General features: G+C 34.5%; 1 protein-coding gene across 10 annotated transcripts in view; it reads left to right on the top strand.

Moving 5' to 3' along the window:
• The window catches only part of LARP1B (La ribonucleoprotein 1B), a 139,128-nt gene that overhangs the window by 19,894 nt on the left and 100,096 nt on the right, over positions 1-19,138 (top strand). For 9 of the 10 annotated variants that reach the window (XR_011467465.1, XR_011467466.1, XM_070386509.1 and 6 more), the window contains exons 8-10: positions 3,515-3,659; positions 12,187-12,361; positions 16,356-16,528. Coding sequence is in view for 8 of the 10 variants with exons in the window: in XM_070386509.1 (XP_070242610.1) it covers positions 3,515-3,659; positions 12,187-12,361; positions 16,356-16,528 (493 nt within the window). In the remaining 2 variants the exon portion in view is untranslated. Of the gene's footprint in view, positions 1-3,514; positions 3,660-12,186; positions 12,362-12,937; positions 13,888-16,355; positions 16,529-19,138 lie in introns of those variants that run through there. The other variant, XM_070386517.1, reaches the window with a different exon arrangement.

Consider the following 19,138-nt stretch of genomic DNA (forward strand, 5'->3'; position numbering starts at 1 on the left):
TTTAGAAAATTTATATTGGTTCATGTTGTTGTTTATATGACTCCTGCTTTCTCTACTGAGGTATTTCTCTGCTTACAAGGATATTAGTGAAAAAAGCATAATATGAATGATTAAATATAAGAATTTAAAAAGTGAAACTGTTAGTTGCTCCATCGTGTCTGACTCTCTGTGATTCCACGGACTATTGCCCGCCAAGCTTCTCTGTCCATGGGCTTCTCCAGGCAAGAATACTGGAGTGGGTTGTTGTTACCTTCTCTAGGGGATTTTCCTAACCCAGGGATCGAACCTGGGTCTCCTGCATTGCAGACAGACTCTTAACCATCTGAGCCACTGAGGAAACAAGTGTGTATATTTAAAATTGAACAAGTGAAATTTAGCTAATTTGCAAATAAATGTTTATATTAAAATTTGCAGATGAACATAAACGGCAAAAAATGGTTGCTGTCTTCTGACTTTTTTCACAATTGATTTCAGAATTCTGATTGTTTTTTAACTTTTAAGTTCTCTGTGACACATATTAAAAGGAGACTAATCTTTTTTAGTTCAGACTTTTTATAATAGTTGCTTTCTGAATATTGAAGTTGATGTTAGGAGAATATTGCTTGTTCTATTATCTTTAAGCAAGAAAAAAATAACCCTCTGTGTATTAGTATTGTGTAGGATGTTTTACATGTTTATATAGTGATTTGCATATTAATATAGATATTTACATATCTAATTTGCTAAAATTTCAACTTCTTTTTTTAAATTCTTATAAAGGGAAGGGAAAGGCTGTTTTTGAAAGGACATAGCAGTTTAAAAATATCTACTTTTATTTTAAAAAAGAAAATGAACCTTGGCCCATTACTAGAAAATAATTTTTGCATCAGCATCAGCTAGCCATCTTCCTCAGATTCCATCATGATGGATTTGATTGGGTTACAATATGAAGCAACATGTTTATTTTTTTCTTGCTTCTTTTGTTACAGTTGATGAAAACACTGAAGAAAAGGGCCTTTTTATGGGCAGAAAGTGCCTGGCATGTGGCTATCAACTTCAAATTATTATTCCTTTTTGTTTGTTCATTTGTTTGTTTTGGTAACTCTTGCTACCAGGTCCCTTCTGAGACCTGACAGTGGACAGGCAACTCCATGTCAGGATAACTGGCCTTCCAATGTGCTCATACAGGTGAGGGAGGAGAACAGCTACTTCAGTGTTGACAAAATTTCTGACCATGCAGTGTAGAATCCAGAGCTTCAAGGTGTAGGACATGATAATGTCCCCTAGGACAGTGGACAAAATGTCAGACACAGCACTGGGCATGGCTTCTTTTCTTGTCATTGTTTAGCAGCAGAGTTTTTGGCAGGTACTAGAGTACCAAGTTTAGAATGGCTGTTTACTGTTATCATTCTCTGATTAGTGCACATCTAGATTTGAGGAGTCATGCTTTTTGACTTTGTGTCTTTAAAGTTTCTCATACATATACAGGCTTATTCACTCATTAGTGTTTAGATTTTTCTCTTTGAGAAGTTCCTGAAAAGCTTCTTGTACTTGTGGGATATTATGCTAAATATTTTTGAAGAGGCTTAACTGTATCATAGGTGTTTGAGTTCTTAAAATAATTTTAACTGAAAATGTGCATTAACTATTGGGAGATAGCCTCTTGGCATTCAGATATAAGTATGTTTGCAGCCCATTAAAAGTTTTAAAAAGTGTATACTGTAAGTACTAGTGATTTATGAGTTTATTTAGGTATTGTGTTTTTCAGAGTACTAGATTAAAAAAATTAATGGTTCAGAGAAGTTTTAAGTCTAAGAACATTTTTAACTCATGGTTAAATCAGATGTCTTAATGTCTGAAAATTTTCAAATTTAAACATATGTATTATGTGCGCACCACATGCCAGGCACTGTGAAAAGGGCTTTTGAGGTATAACAAAAATCAGAATGTTCATTTCTTCAAGACTTAGATTTTTTTCTTAATTTTCTTCAGTGTTTAAGGAGAGTAAATGATTTACCTAGTGCTACTGAGATGTTAGTTGTATTTCACTGATCTAAAGGAGCTTTGCACTTTGATAGTTGGAAAATATCAGTGTAAAAAAACAACTTGGGTATTTACATTTCTAAAATGAGATTTTTTTCTCATGCAGTGAAAGGTAGCTCAAAGCCAGCTTTCATTTATAGGTAATTATTTCTTCAAAATTAAGAATTTGACCTAAATACTTCAAGGGTATCTTTAGTCACCCAGTTGCCACCCTTTGAAAACTTGCTTTGTGATTTGGATATAGTGTAGGATTGTTAAACTGTAAGCCATATCATTTAATATCATATATTTCTTTTGTATTATTCTTTTCTACATTTCCCCCCATTTATCCTCTTGTTTTGTTTCTCTAGAATTTTGTTCTCATTTTTTAAAATATGCAAGCTGTAATTTAAACAAGTGTTTCTGAAATGCCATTATTAATATGTATTCTTCATATTATCTTTGTATGTTGGAACTTGTCGATCCCACAGCTTGTTCATTTATATCTCCCTCTCTACTTTCCTAGAGAGACAATTAAGGTGTGAAAGTTTGCTTCTATAGTTTTTTGCCTATGTTTATACTTCATGGTGTTATAGATGTTCTTTATTTAGCTATATTCTGTTCACTTTTAATGTCTTTTATAGTTCTCCCTCTCAAAGGGGAGGCTGAGGGTCTTGAATCATTCAAATATAAAATTGGGTGTGTGCATCTGTGTCCATATATTCACTCAGCTGTTACTAAACATTGTGCTGTATGCTAGACTTTGGACGTATTAAACAATGTCATTACCCTACCAGCTTAGAAAACACAGCAAACTAATCTACTCTGTAAACTTAATAAAAACTGCTTCTAATATACCATTATTCTCAGTGATGGGAAAAAGTTGGAAGGCAGTCTGTTGACATGTTTAACTTTGTTATTTAGTGTTTAAATGAAGCAAGTTAATGTGACTTTTTTTAAATTTTTTTTATTGAAGGATAATTGCTTTACAGAATTGTGTTGTTTTCTGTCAAACCTCAGCATGAATCAGCTATAGGTATACATATTACCCCTCCCTTTTGAACCTGTCTCCTGCCCCATCCCACCCCACTGGATTGATACAGAGCCCCAGTTTGAGTTTCCTGAGCCATACAGCAAATTCCCGTTGGCTATTTTACATATGGTTAATGTGGCTTTGAAATGAAACTTTCACTTAATTGACTCATTAGAAAGCTAATTATTTAACTGTTTTAAAGAATAACACTCTTTAATTGTTTATGCTTAGGTAAAGCTGATCTAAGTACAAGTTAGTTTTTGAGAAGATAGTATTCTAAATTTCTTTCTATTTGTGTAAGAGAATTTACTAACAGTAGGGTTTTACAGCTATTTATATTTACCCTATATTACAGTAAATGTGTATAATGTTACAATAAATCAAAATAGTTTTATAGCAGTTGATATCTTAAGCAATAGATATTTTAATTTCCAATCAAATAAATTGATGAAATTTATATTTACTTCTTTTTCTTTTCAGTGAGTATTACTTCAGTATAGAAAATTTGGAACGGGATTTCTTTCTTAGGAGAAAGATGGACGAGCAAGGTTTCTTGCCTATTTCCCTGATTGCTGGTTTCCACCGTGTTCAGGCTCTCACTACAAACCTTAATCTCATTTTGGAGGTAATTATTCATATACAGAACAGTCTGTACTTTCAGTTATGCTGTGAACCTAAAACTGCTCTAAATAAATCTATTAAATAATTTTAAGAAAAAAGTAAAAACATTCTTCCCTGGTAGCAGAGCTGGTAAAGAATTGGCCTGCAATGCTGGAGACCCCAGTTTAATTCCTGGATTTGGAAGATCCCCTGGAGAAAGGGTAGGCTACCCACTCCAGTATTCTTGGGCTTCTCTGGTTGCTCAGATGGTAAACAATCCGCCTAGAATGTGGGAGACCTAGGTTCGATCCCTGGATTAGGAAGATGCTCTGGAGGAGGGCATGGCAACCCACTCCTGTATTCTTGCTTGGAGAATCTCCATGGACAGAAGAGCTATAGCCTATAAGGTCGCAGAGGTGGACACAACTGAGTGACTAAGCACAGCACAGGAACCTAAGACTCTTGAGACTGTATCTCAAGGCTTTTTTGCCATTTTATAAAATCCAAATAAATGTTTAACCTTGGAAACCCCTCAAAGGATTACTGATGTTTCCACCTGTTTTTAACCCACCCTTCTTGGTTGGGTTGAACCCCAAAACAAACTTAAATATTCTTGGGTATTCTTGGTCCTTTAGTATTTAGATTGCTGTAAAAGAGCTTGTATTCTCATCATTAAAATTTTGAGAAATTTTCCTGTATACCGAGGGCTAATTTAAAATAGTTATTCCAGTTGTGTTCTCAAAGCTGTTATTAAATCTCTTGTCTGTTTTGTTGTAGAATGGTTTCAGCATTTTTGGTTTTCCGTTCTCTTCATATATTCATAATATTCGCCCTTTTTGCTATATAGTTTTCTGAATTTTGGCAGTCTTACACACTTGTGCCACCTGTGTAGCCAATCTTTCCTCATACATAGCCCCTTGGGACACTGATCTGATTTTTTTTTTGTCCCTCTAGTTTTGCCTTTTCTAGACTATCATGTAAATAAATTATACATCAATAGTTTGTAGCCTTTTGTTTCTGATTTGTTTGACTTAGCATAGTGCTTTTGAGATTCATTCTTGTTGTTTCATGTATCAGTAGTTTGTTCTTATTGTTGACTGGTATTTCATAGTAAGGATGCACTACATACAGTTCACTTGTTGATAGACATATAGATTGTTTCTGGTTTTTGGAGATTATGAATAAAGCATAGATCTAAATATTGAGGATTGTGATTGCTGGAATCTGTGGTAAGTGTATGTTTAACTATAGGAAGTTGCCAACCTATTGTCCAAAATGGATTTGACCATTTTGCATGCCACCATTTTGTATAAGAATTCCATTTACTTCTCATCAGCACATGGTATTCTCGGTTTTTTGAATAATAGTCGCAAAGAGTCAGACATGACTGAGCATGCTCAGATCGCTAAGCAAGCTCTAGCTCTGCAGTCATTTTCAGTGAAGTTATTGATTTCCTCCTTACCTCTGTAAGATTTCAGTGAAGTTATCGATTTCCTCCCTGCCTCTGTAAGAATCTGGTTAATTCATTGCATCCTTTTTTGGTCTGTTCATATTCCCATTAAGTCCTTAATTTTTATATCACTGTCTACTTCTATTATAAAACTTACAGCAGTGGGGAAGGGATATTTTTAAAAGAACTTTTGCATTACTATTATGGTTAGCATTATTGATACGTAGTGGCTGATTTATAGTAAGAAATAAAACTGTTGTGAAACAGAAACACATAAGCATAATGATTTAGAACAGCATAGGTCTGTATTCATTTAACATTCATTATGTACCTACCACTTATTACAGTAGGAAAGATGTCTTTTTTTTCCTTTAGGAAGATAGGGCTTCATTAGGCTTTGTAGTCCTCATAGCTCTGGACTTCAAGCACTTCAGGCAGTGTTCTGAGATTTCTGTAAAGTGGAAATTGTTATAATACATACTTCATGGGGTTGTTATAAGTATGCAATGTGTAATGACAGTATCTGGCATACACCTTAAGCTCTAAATAAAAATATACTGTTGCTTTTATATCCTTCTATTTATACTCCTTTTAATCAGCTTTTTCCAATATGTATTTGAATATGCTCGTGTTAACTTTCTGAAAAAGCTATCAAAGGAAGCAAAATGTTCTTTATCTATTTCCCATATCTACCTTGGTTGAGAATGTCTACATAGCCACACTTACTGAATCTGTTTCCTCCTTTCCCATTCATTTTCACCATACTGAATTCTTTTTCTTTCTCTCTCTCTTTTTTTTTTTTTTTACTTATTTACATATGTATGTTGTGTTTTGAATGCTCTTGCAGCATTGTCACTTAACAGTTATAGTACAGTATTGTCTATAGTCATTGTACTGTGCATTATATTGCTGTCTTATTTACTACTACTTATAAGTAAGTAGTACTAAACAACATCAATCTTATCCCCTCATCCATTTCCTGGTAAGCATTTTCTTCTTTTTTTTTTTAAACAAGTTTCATTTTTTTAGATTCCACGTATAAGTGATATTATACAATACTTGTGTTTGTCTTTCTCTGCCTTTTTTATCTCACTTACCATAATGTGTTCAAAATTAATCCATGTTGTCAGAAACAGCAGGATATCCTCCTATCTCATGATTGAGTAGTATTCTATTGTGTATATATACCACATGGTTTTTATCCATTCATTTTTTAGAGGTCATTTAGGTTGTCTTCATATCATGGCTACTGTGAATAATGCTGCAGTACATTTGGGAGTGCATGTATCTCTTTGAATATTTTTCATTTTCTTTGGATATATACCTAGAAGTGAGTGGAATTGCTGGATCATGTGATTGATCCAGCTTATTGCATTCTTGATTGTTGCTCCAAAACTGAGCTATTTGTGTCTTCTTTTTTTGTTAGATTTAATTGATTCTGTCTCTGCATCTAGTCAGTTGTATTCAAGTTATTTAACATCTTACATGCTAAAGTTTTCTCATTGTTAAAATACAACAAATAATTGCTTAAGCTATCATAGAGTATTTGGACTTAGAGGAGTAATTAATATAATAATCATAAAGTCCTTAGAACTGTGCTTGCTATTCTCATCTCAAACCTTGTTGCCCAAATTGGCTGACCTTGCGGTTCCACAAAATGTGTGCTGCTCTTTTCTTACTTCTTTGTCTTTGCACAGGCTAGTCTTTCTCTTAGTACCAGTCATAGGACCTGGACCTAGGGATATAACATCTATATGTTCCAGCATTGCTGGTTGCTCATAATAACAGGACCAAGTACAGAAAAAAAGGACCAAATACAGAAAAAACCTCAGAGACTCAGAAATAACTGACTCATTGTTTCAGAGCTCAAGATAACAAGATTTGGTTTTAGTAAAAATATGTTTTAACACTTGTTTTGTCTAGATCTTTTCCTTAATTTGTGTATGCTATGAATCTTTTAAGGCCTGAACAACAATTTTTCTCCTTTCTATTTTCTTTATTTTCTTGAATTTTTTCCCCTCAGTGGAGAATCCCCTGTGATTCAAGATTCAGTGGGTATATAGTGAAAAATTTCCTTCTCATCTTTCACCAACAGTGAGCTAGTTAAACCTTCCTTGGTGTGGCAAGTAGTGCTACGCCTTTTTATGTATTTTTCCTGAGATCATGCATGTTTTACTACATAATACTGTTTTGCTCCTTTAATAAAAACAGCATATATTGGGATATCATTCCATATAAAGAACTTTTAATTTTTTCTTGAAATTTTTTCTTTAAATTGTGACATAGCTTAAACACTGTAAATAAGAAATTATAAGATTAAGGATGACTTCTTTTCCCCTATGTATGTACTCATGTTAAGTATTAAGTTTAAGGAAGCTTGGCTTCCCTGATAGCTCAGTTGGTAAAAAATCCACCTGCAATGCAGGAGACCCTGGTTTGATTCCTGGGTTGGGAAGATCTGCTGGAGAAGGGATAGGCTACCTACTCCAGTATTCTTGGGCTTCCCTTGATAGCTCAGTTGGTAAAAAATCCACCTGCAATGCAGGAGGCCTGGGTTCGATCCCTGGGTTGGGAAGATCCCTTGGAGGAGGGAAAGGCTACCTACTCCAGTATTGTGGCCTGTAGAATTTCATGGACTGTATAGTCCATGGGGTCACAAAGAATTGGACACAACTGAGCGACTTTCTCTTTCTTTTCCCGTATATATGTACTCATGTTAAATATTAAGATTAAGGTAGAACATTTTCACCATCCCAGAGAGTGCACTTGTACCCTGTCCTAGTCAGAATCATTGCTCTCCTCAAACATAGCTGCTTTTCAGAGAGTTCCCTCACCTGTTTAAAATATTACATAAAGTATTTGAATTCTTTTATACCCGACTTTTGCTTATTATTTCTGTAAAGCTTATTGTTACGTGTGGCAGTTTATTTTCCATTCTGCAGTAATATTTAATTGTATCATTATGAATATACTATTTTGTCATGCTCCTATTAGTAGACATTTGGGTTCTTTACGGTATGAATATGTGACTGTTGTGAATGTTATTGTACATACTTTTGGATGGACATACACATTTATTGTCCTGTGAAATTGATAAGTAACAGGATATATATATGTGTGTGTGTGTGAGTGTATGTATACAAATATATATATATATAGTATATGAGCTTAGCTTTTGTAAATACTGCTAAACATTTTTTCCAAAGTATTGAGCCCATTGAAACTATTGCCATTCAGAGTGTTTGTCTTCACATCCCAGTGAACACCACTGGTAGTCTTTTATTCAAAGTACTTTGAAAACCCATAGGGAAGTTTTAAGGAGATGTTTCTCTTTCTTTTTTAAATTCAGGTGTAATAAGTAATATGCTGTAAAATGCAGGACTCTTAGGTGTTCAGTTTGAGTTTTGAAAATTGTATAAGCCTGCTCCAAACAAGATATATCAATAGTTCATTATTCTAAAAACTTCCACAGTGGCCCTTTCCAGTCAGTTCCCCATCCTCTTGTCCTTTGCCCTGCCTAACCAAACCACTTTTGTGATTTCTGTTACCATAGATTTGTCTGTTATTTATGTTTGTATAGATGGACTTTTTCTGTCTCCTTTCTCTTTCATTTCTGGGTTTTTTTTTTTTTAATTTAATGTTATTTGAAGTATAGTTGATTACAGTGTATTTCTCCTGTACAGCAAAGTGATTCAGTTATACATATATATATGTATATCTTTTTCATGTTCTTTTCCATTATGGTTTATGACAGGATATTGAGCATAGTTCCTCATATTATACAATAGGACCTTGTTGTTTATCCATACATCTCTATATAATAGTTTGTATCTGTTGATCCCAAACTCCTAGTTCATCCCTCTTCCAACCCGGTCGGCAACCACAAGTCTGTTCTCTGTGAAGACAAGGGTTATTTTATGAAACTTTTGTTATATATAGACATACAGAGTTGCATATGGATGTATATCTCTGTGAGGTTCCAATGTAAGATGTTTTTCTAAAGGTCAAATCAAATTTTGAGACACTGGGGATCACTTCAGGAGGTGAAACACTAGGATTTGAAAGGGAAGATCCCAAAGGGGAGGCTGAGTATCAGACAGAGTAGAACACTGCCCTCTGGTGGATGGAAAAAGGCAGCACCAGACCTCAGAACTAACATCGTGGCATCTGGTCCCATCACTTCATGGCAAATAGATGGGGAAACAATGGAAACAGTGACAGACTTTATTTTTCTGGGCTCCAAAATCACTACAGATGGTGACTGGAGCCATGAAATTAAAAGACGCTTACTCCTTGGAAGGAAAGTTATGACCAGCCTAGACAGCATATTAAAAAGCAGAGACATTACTTTGGCAACAAAGGTCTGTCTAGTCAAAGCTATAGTTTTTCCAATAGTCATGTATGGATGTGAGAGTTGGACTGTGAAGAAGGCTGAGCGCCGAAGAATTGATGCTTTTGAAGTGTGGTGTTGGAGAAGACTCTTGAGAGTCCCTTGGAATGCAAGGAGATCCATCCAGTCCATCCTAAAGGAAATCCAATGAATATTCATTGGAAGGACTGATGCTAAAGCTGAAACTCCAATACTATAGCCACCTGATATAAACTGAACTGAAAACCTCAGGTATCAACAGGATCTGGGGTAAAGTTGTTTAGTCACTAAGTCATATGCGATTTTTTATGTGACCCCATGGACTGTAGCCCGACCAGGCTCCTCTGTCCATGGGATTTCCCAGGCAGGAGTACTGGAGTAGGTTGTCATTTCCTTCTCCATCATTTATAGTTTTTAAAATTCATCCGTGTTGTTGCAAGATCTGGATGCTTGGTCCACTGCTTTGCTACCAGAGTGTCATTGCTTCCAGATGGTTCAGTGGACAAAACTAGGAAAATATATTAAAAAAAAAACAAAAAAAACCATACATGTATCACAAATTCAAAACCCTATTTGGGACTTCCCTGGCAGTCCAGTAGTTAAGACTGTGTGCTCCTAATGCAGGGGACTTGAGTTTGATACCTGGTCAGGAACTAAGATCCCACATCCTGCAAGCTGCCTGGTACAGCCAAAGATTAATAGTAATAAGATAAAATACAAGGATGAGTAAGAAAAAAGAAATAATAAAAAGAGATTCTTCTTTATTTCCTTCATTCCATATTTCAGACTCTCTTCTCTTTCAGTGATTATCCTGATTCTCATCAAGAGTTTGTTTTTAAAAATTTCAATACTAACTTTATTAATGTCCAATTACAGAAAATATAACTTGAAAAGTAAGCATGATGCTAATATTAAGGTATACAAGTGTAAGATACTTAAAGTAATAAATATAATGTGTTCTCCAACTAAAATACAGTGAGTTTTAAATCTTTATGTTAACACTTTGTATGTTGAGTTTTTATAACTTGTCTTTTTTCCTTGTCTCTAAAGGTGAGTACCCTTGAATTCAGTTAAGATTCAAATTAGTAAGACTCTAATTTTTATTTTGAAGAAATTTTCTTATAGTTTTATTTTGTCCTTAAATTATACCATGTTTATTTATTTATTTATTTTTTGAAGTTTATTTTTGAGAGCCAGCATATCCTAGGGGCTAAGAGTTGTCATATTCAGTTCAGTTCAGTTCATTCGCTCAATCATGTCCGACTCTTTGCGATCCCAGCATTAGGGTCTTTTCAAATGAGTTGGCTCTTTGCATCAGGTGGCCAAAGTATTGGAGTTTCAGCTTCAAAGTCAGTCCTTCCAATGAACACCCAGGACTGATCTCCTTTAGGATGGGCTGGGTGGATCTCCTTGCAGTCCAAGGGACTCTCCAGAGTCTTTTCCAACACCACAGTTCAAAAACATCAATTCTTTGGTGCTCAGCTTTCTTTATAGTCCAACTGTCACACCCATACATGACCACTGGAAAAACCATAGCCTTGACCAGACGTGACAAAGTAATGTCTCTGCTTTTTAATATGCTGTGTATGTTGGTCATAACTTTCCTTCCAAGGAGTAAGCGTCTTTTAATTTCATGGCTGCAATCACCATCTGCAGTGATTTTGGAGCCCATAAAAATAAAGTCAGCCACCGTTTCCACTGTTGACCCATCTATTTTCCATGAAGTGATGGGACCAGATGCCACGATCTTCATTTTCTGAATGTTGAGCTTTAAGCCAACTTGTTCACTGTCCTCTTTCACTTTCATCAAGAGGCTCTTTAGTTCTTCTTCACCATCTGTGTGGATTACAATAAACTGTGGAAAATTCTTCAAGAGATGGGAATACCAGACCACCTGACCTGCCTCTTGAGAAACCTGTATGCAGTCAGGAAGCACCAGTTAGAAATGGACATGGAACAACAGACTGGTTCCAATAGGAAAAGGAGTACGTCAAGGCTGTATATTGTCACCCTGCTTATTTAACTTATATGCAGAGTACATCATGAGAAATGCTGGGCTGGATAAAGCACAAGCTAGAATCAAGATTGCTGGGAGAAATATCAGTAACCTCAGATATGCAGATGACACCACCCTTATAGCAGAAAGCAAAGAACTAACCTCCTGATGAAAGTGAAAGAGGAGAGTGAAAATGTTGGCTTAAAACTCAACATGGGGGACAGATAATAGTTTGACCTGGTATTGCCTCATTCTAAGTCTATGACCTTTATCAAGTTACCCTACTTTATTTCTTTGAGCCTCAATTTCTTATCTATGAATCCCACCTTATATTTACAAGGTGTTACGAGGAATCTCTGCATATGTGTGTTTATTATTCAATAATGGTGGGATTTATTATAGTAATTAGGTATATTGCTTAAATTTTACCTGGTGATATTAAGGAAAACAAAAGGAAATATTAACAGGAAAGGAGAAAATTGACAATAAAATTATAGTTGAACCTAATTGAAAATACTCCTGAATTGAAAATTTTTCACAATTAGGATAATGTGCTACATGCTAAATCAGGATATTTCATACTGTGCAGGAGCAAATGATTTAAAATTTTTTTCTGTTCATGGATATTTTTAAAAACATGATACTATATGCTGATTTCAGACTTAAATTAGAAATACAGGGTGTACAGTTAAATTTTTGAGTGAAATTGCTTTAATAATTAAAATACCTATTTATAGGCATTGAAAGATAGCACAGAAGTGGAAATTGTGGATGAGAAAATGAGAAAAAAGATAGAACCAGAAAAATGGCCGATTCCAGGCCCTGTTCCACGGAGTGTGCCACAAACAGACTTCTCTCAACTGATTGATTGCCCAGAATTTGTACCAGGGCAAGCGTTTGGTTCACATACAGGTAACAACTTTTCTTCTAGAGCAAACAGCATTAACAGTGGGGTATTTACTCCAATTTACCTATCTTTGTAAAAGTTTATTTAGACTCAGTAGAAAATTATAGATAATTTAATGTTTTGATGCTTCATATTTTATTAATAATGCCTCCCACAGAAAGCTGTAAGTTAAATAGGGATTTAGGAATTATGGGAAGTGCTCTGCTCTATTTATTCTTATTTGTATACTTTGTCATGTTTGGATTTTTTTCCTATCTTAATTTTACTAAATGGTTATAGATATATTCTGCTTGTTTCCCTTTGTAAGATTGGAATAGTCTAAAAGTCTTACACTCAAGAGTGGGGGTAGCCTTCCTTTAATTTTTTTTCCAATGTACTTCAACTTGGTCTTGAAATCATAAGATGACCTATATTCTAAAGCAGAATTGGGGATCTCTTATGAAATTATTATAATTATATGTTAAAGAATTGGTGGTATTTAGAATTTCCCAAAATTGCTTTAATGTTAAAAATTTTTTCCTGGATCATTTTTAAGACATTCCCTCTTGGGAAAAAAATATGTGTGCTTAAACTTTTTTCAGTCAGGGTGATGATCTACTGATGCTCTTGGATGTCATTTCATCGGAATATGCAGAGGAATAGGTGACTCAATGAAATATCATTATAAATATTGGAACAAATCGTGCTGCAGAAATGAAAGCGACCAGACTTCTCTCCAAGACTTTCTACTTCCACTCCTTGTGGAGGAGATTGGGCCAACACTACAATGGAGATAACACCTTTGTGATGATGATGACAGACCCGAGAACTGCTGTTGTTTTTAATAGGAGCTGCCCATTTGCTTGTAATTAGCCTGAGCTGCATGTGCAGTTTATTCACGGTGGGAAAGTTAATTATCATTCTGGAAATATTGCAAGATTCTGTCTTTTCTTTCCATACTTCTGTACTTGTGTCCAGATCAATAAAGCAGAAATAGGCTTGAGTGGAATTTCCCAGTTTGTTAAATCCTTTGCTGTTTTCAGTATAGTGTACATTGTGTAACTCACCTATTGTCATAATATTTCACACGGACTATGAGATTTATTAATGTGGACTATTAAGGATAAGAAACCTTAAGAAATGAACAAGTGTATTTTTTTTTCTCTTTGAAATCTATTTTTGATATACCATTATAGAGACCTGCCATCAATAAAGCACTGATGGACAGTCTCACAGATATTTTTATTGAGCATTTCTTTGATTGTTAGCCCTCTGTGCCTCTCTGCCTAGAAAGCAATTTGGGCAGGTGTTTTAAAAGTTTGAGAACTTCAAGTGACAGTTTTTTAGGTTTTTAAAAAAAATATGATGTCTGATTGTATAAGATAGATTAATTTATTGTATAAACCTGGGGTCCAAGATGATATATTTAACCTTATGAACAGGCATTAGGTCAGTTGTAAAACAGAAACAGGGTAGGTAAGATAGTCAAGTTGGTGATGCCTGTCCATTAATCATTTATGCATTGTTAATAAAATTACAAGAATAAAATCAATGTTTGTACATTTTTGTGTTTCTTTGAATATATACTTATTTACATGCACGTACGTATTGTCTGAATCAAGTCAATCTGTATAGTTACCCAAAGCTATGATTCAAGGTGGATAAAGATGTCATGAAATAGATATCATGAAATATATATGGTAATTTATCTCTGAAAAGTCATGTTGTCAGTTTTCAACTAGGAAAAAAAATTTTTTTTCTAGGTTTTGCAAATTGGAACCTATTAAGTGTCTCAAAGTAGTGTCTAATTTTTGTCCATGACTAAGTGGTATTAATTTTTTGGGGGTCACATCCCATGGCTTGTTGAGATCTTAGTTCCCCAACCAGGATTTGAATCTGTGAATGAAAGTGCAGAGTCCTAACCACTGCAGAGCCAATGAGTTCCTATAAACAAGTTTAATGTCAAATAATCCAAGTCATACTCAAACTCATTTGATCTTGGAAGATTAGGGCTTTACTATTAAATGGGCTTCCCAGGTAAGGGCATGGCAGTCCACTGCAGTATTTTTGCCTGGAGAATCCCATGGACAGAGGAGTCTGGGCCACAGTCATAGGGTCACACAGAGTCAGACACAACTGAAGCGACTTAGCATACACACATTATTATTAAAATTTATACACACATAGTTTGAAGTCTTTTCTCTGTAAAAGATATAGTAAATCATATAGAACATATGTTTAGTTTGTATAGTGAACACCCTTTAAAAACTATCAAAGACTCTGGTTAAGTTTTCTTAACCAAATTCTTTAATGTCGTTTACCTTATGAGCACATGAGTTGTGAATATTGTGAAATATATAACTTCATAGCAAAAACATTACTCAAGCTTAAAGAGCATTTAGAGATGATTAAATTACATAGGTTTTTACAGGTTTTCTTCAATTTCTGTGTTAAAAATAGTACATAACTGATTTCTCTGCCTTGTGCCAGATACTGTTCTAATATATACATGAACTCTGCATACTAATTTAGTTAATTCTCCCAGTTACTAGAGTGCTGGTTCTTAATCTACTTTTAATTCACTGCATGAATAGAAACAATTCATGGCACCAGTAATAGAGTTCTCTGAAGTTAATGTTTTTCCCATTTTGTACAACTTTCAATGTTAATACTAACAGTCCAGATCTTTTCACTCAAACTAATTTTTTGGATTCAATTAATTTGTACCATTAAGTTGTAGAACAGCAGTGTCCAATAGAAATACTTAGTTTGCTACACATGTAATCCTAATAATTTAAATAGTATTAAAAGCTGTAAAACATGAAATTAATTTTAATATATCCAAATGTTAGAACATTAAAAATTATGGACCAATGTTATTTTTGTGCCAAGTCTTTGAAATCTGCTGCATATTTTATAGTTATATCCTGAGCACATTTCAGGAGTAGCCACATTCCCAGTGCTCCGTACCTCCATGTAGCTAGTGGCTATTGTGTTGAACAATGCAGTTTTAGAGCCTTTTTTGTTATGAAATAATATGCTTCTTTTTAAAGCAATATAGCAATTTGGTGGTTGAATCTTGGATCTAACCGTGTCCATGGAAACGATAATAAATCCATCTAATTGTAGTATGTAGTAGATGAACGTAAAATCTTGAAATACTCTTCTCAAACTCCTGGCATGTGCCCTTGCATTTTCATTTAGTAAACTAAAAGGATTGTTGGTATTCATTTATTCAACTTTCTCTATGTAATATTCTACTTTGCAGTATTTTCAAGGAATTGGCTTTGAGGAGTAAATAACGCTTAGAAGTTTACGGTATAAATTTGTTTCTGAAACACGTTTTGTCCAAAGCAAGTGCATAATGCATTATAACTTAATATTCTTTCACTTTTGAAAAAAAATTTTATAAAGGAAATTATGATTTGTATTTTATAAAGTATATAATTACTTTCATTAAAATTGTGGAGAAAGGCATTTTAAATTCCAGCAGAATTGTAAAATATTCTAACTAAATATTATTGCCAGTGCAGTGCACTTTAATGATGTGACACATTATGCTTTTTACAGTATTCAGTTTACTGGATTTAAGTAAACCTTATTAGGAAAAGGAGAAAAGGCTGTCTTAGTGTAGATTCTAGTAGAACCAATGACATTTTATTTGCTTAGCATTTTTTAAGATTCCTTAATTTCATTGCAGTTTATGAACCTAAGATTTCACAGAGAATTGACTGAAATAAATGTGTTGTCATAATTAATAAATGACTGGCATTGATGTTCTTGACAGGTTTGAATGAATGTGTCTCTGTAGGGGTTGATAACATTGCTGCTGTTATTCATTGGCTTCATTCTACATCTTACAGAGCCCTTTCGTTTTGAATATCATTGAAAGGTTATAATTGAGATTGATTTATCATGTTTTTGTGAAGAAAAAAAATAATCAAGCCCAAGTAAAGAAAAAATGTGCTTTATAAGTAAGTAAACCATTATTTTAACTATAGAACTAACTTAAAATTTTAGAGTCTGCCCCAAATTCTCCAAGAATTGGAAGTCCACTGACCCCAAAGAAAAATGCAGAAACAAGTAATCTTCAAGGAATGTCTAGAGGTTTATCTACCAGTTTGCCCAACTTGGACTCAGAACCTTGGATAGAAGTAAAAAAGAGACATCATCCATCCCCAGTGAAACTGAAGGTAAGTTGTTATGACCCAAGTGAAGTTTGTATTCTATATTCTGAGTGGCTTGTAAGGCCACTGTTTTTGAGATACATATATAAAATTTGGTAAAGTTTAAAACAATGGTAAAATTTGGAACCATTGCCCTTCAGTAAAAACTTACAGGTTACTAAGTTGAAAATAATTGTATCAATTTTAAAAAATTATCTTTTTTCTGAGTATGATTTTTAAAATATTCTGCTTTAATCTTTTTACTTGAAATTTGTTTGAATACATTTCAGTTTTTTTAAAGATGACAACATTTTTCTAAATTTTGAATTTATAACTTTGCCACATTATATGTAACCTTAATTATAGAATTATTTTACATATAATTATTTGTAGAGAATACATGTCTGGTTTGTTTATGTTTTGGTGATTTTACAGTAAGAAAGGAAAATAATAAATTTCTTGGGGGCACACAAAGAAGTGAGATGATGGTAGTTAGGGAACTATATGAGAGTTTCTTGCAATAGAACTGCTGTATTTTTGGCTGATGGTTGGTTGGATATGTGAACTTGAAATGTGATGAAAAATGGCTCTGATATAAGCTACAAACACAAATGAGTACAAATAAAATGGAAATCCTAGTAAGGTTGATAGGTAACATCAATGTTTATCTTGTGGTAGTCTGCTATAGTTTTACAGTATGTTAACTTTGGGAGAAAGGGGGTAAAAAATGCACGAGATTTCTGTTTTCTTTCTTTCTTTTTGGCTGCGCTGTGTGGCATGTGGAATCTTAGTTCCTTGACCATGGATCAAACCCACAACCCATGCATTGGAAGTGCTGGACTACCAGGGAAGTCCTCAAGATTTCTATTTCTTATAACTATATGTGAATGTACAATTAACTCAAAGTAAAAAAGCTTACTGAAAATAAACTTGGTAACAGTGCCACTAAAATAATTCAAATATTCAAAGTAAGCTCTAAAAGGAAGAGGTCACAAAAAATAACAGACCCAAATGTAGGAAGACTGAAGAAGGCTATCATTAATGTTAAAGATTACTACGGTAGGGCTCTTTATTCCTAAGATTAAAGTGTGAACAAAGAAAGTATGAAGGACTTAAGGGTGTTTCTTCATTGGAGGAATGAAAAGGATGTTGATATTTCACCTCAGCATAGGATGTTTTGCAATGTCTGGAGACAGTTTTTGGTTATTAAAACTGAAAGTGCTACTGCATCTTATGAGTGTGAAGGCCAGGGATGCTATTCAATATCCTGTAGTGCATAGGACACCTCCACCTCCACCACACATCCTAAAGAATTATGAAGCCCAACATGTCATTAATGCTGAGTTTGAAGCCCTAATCCAAGATAACTTTGTACTTACTTATATGCCATTAAAAAAAAAATTGGAATACATTTAATTTACAGTGTTGTGTTAGCTTCAAGAGTACAGCAGAGTGGTTCAGTTTTATATATATATATATATATATATATATATATATATATTCTTTTCATTTTTTTTTTTTCCCATTATAGGTTATTACAAGATACTGAATATAGTTTCCAGTGCTATGCAGTAGGACCTTGTTGTTTATCTATTTTATACGTGTGTGTACATGTGCTTACTTAGTCCCATGGAATTTTACAGGCAAGAATAAGAGTAGGTTCCCATTTCCTACTCCATGGAGGAGGTCTTTCCAACCCAGGGATTGAACCTTTGTTTCTTGTTCCTCCTGCACTGGCAGGTGAATTCTTTACCACTGTGCCACCTATAGTATTGTGTATGTTGATACTCAAATTCTAATTTATCCCACTCCAACTCCCACTGTCCCCTGTGGTAACCATAAGTTTTTTATGTCTGTTAGTCTTTTCTGTCTTGAAAAGATAGCTTTTAAATTAGCAATGGTGGTTACACTCAGCATACTTAAGGTTTTCTTCCTTGGGTTATTTTAAAAGCCTAAGGCAGCTTCTCAAAATAAGATTTTTTTAATTAATTTAATTGAAGACTAATTACTTTATAACATTGTGGTGGTTTTAGCCATACATTGATATGAACCAGTCATGGGTATACATGTGTCACCCCATCCCAAACCCCCTTCCAACCTCCCTCCCCATCCCATCCCTCTGGGTCATCCCAGTGCACAGGCTTTGAGTGCCCTGCTCCATGCATCAAGCTTGGACTGGTCATCTATTTCACATATGGTAATATACATGTTTCAATGCTATTCTCTCAAATCAAATCATCCCACCTTCAGCTTCTCCCACAGAGTCCAAAGTCTGTTCTTTATATCTGTGTCTCTTTTGCTGTTTTGCACATAGGGTCGTCGTTACCATCTTTCTAAATTCCATATACATGCGTTAATATATTGGTGTTTTTCTTTCTGACTTACTTCACTCTGTATTATAGGCTCCAGTTTCATCTACCTCATTAGAACTGATTCAAATGTGTTCTTTTTGATAACTGAGTAATATGCCATTGTGTATATGTACCACAACTTTCTTTTCCATTCATTTGCCAGTGGACATCTAGGTTCTTTCCATGTCCTAGCTATTATAAACAGCGCTGCAATGAACATTGGGGTACACGTGTCTCTTTCAATTCTCTTTGGTGTGTGTGCCCAGCAGTGGGATTGCTGGGTCGT

Source organism: Bos mutus, chromosome 17, assembly GCF_027580195.1.
Source record: "Bos mutus isolate GX-2022 chromosome 17, NWIPB_WYAK_1.1, whole genome shotgun sequence".
Classification (NCBI taxonomy): Eukaryota; Metazoa; Chordata; class Mammalia; order Artiodactyla; family Bovidae; genus Bos; species Bos mutus.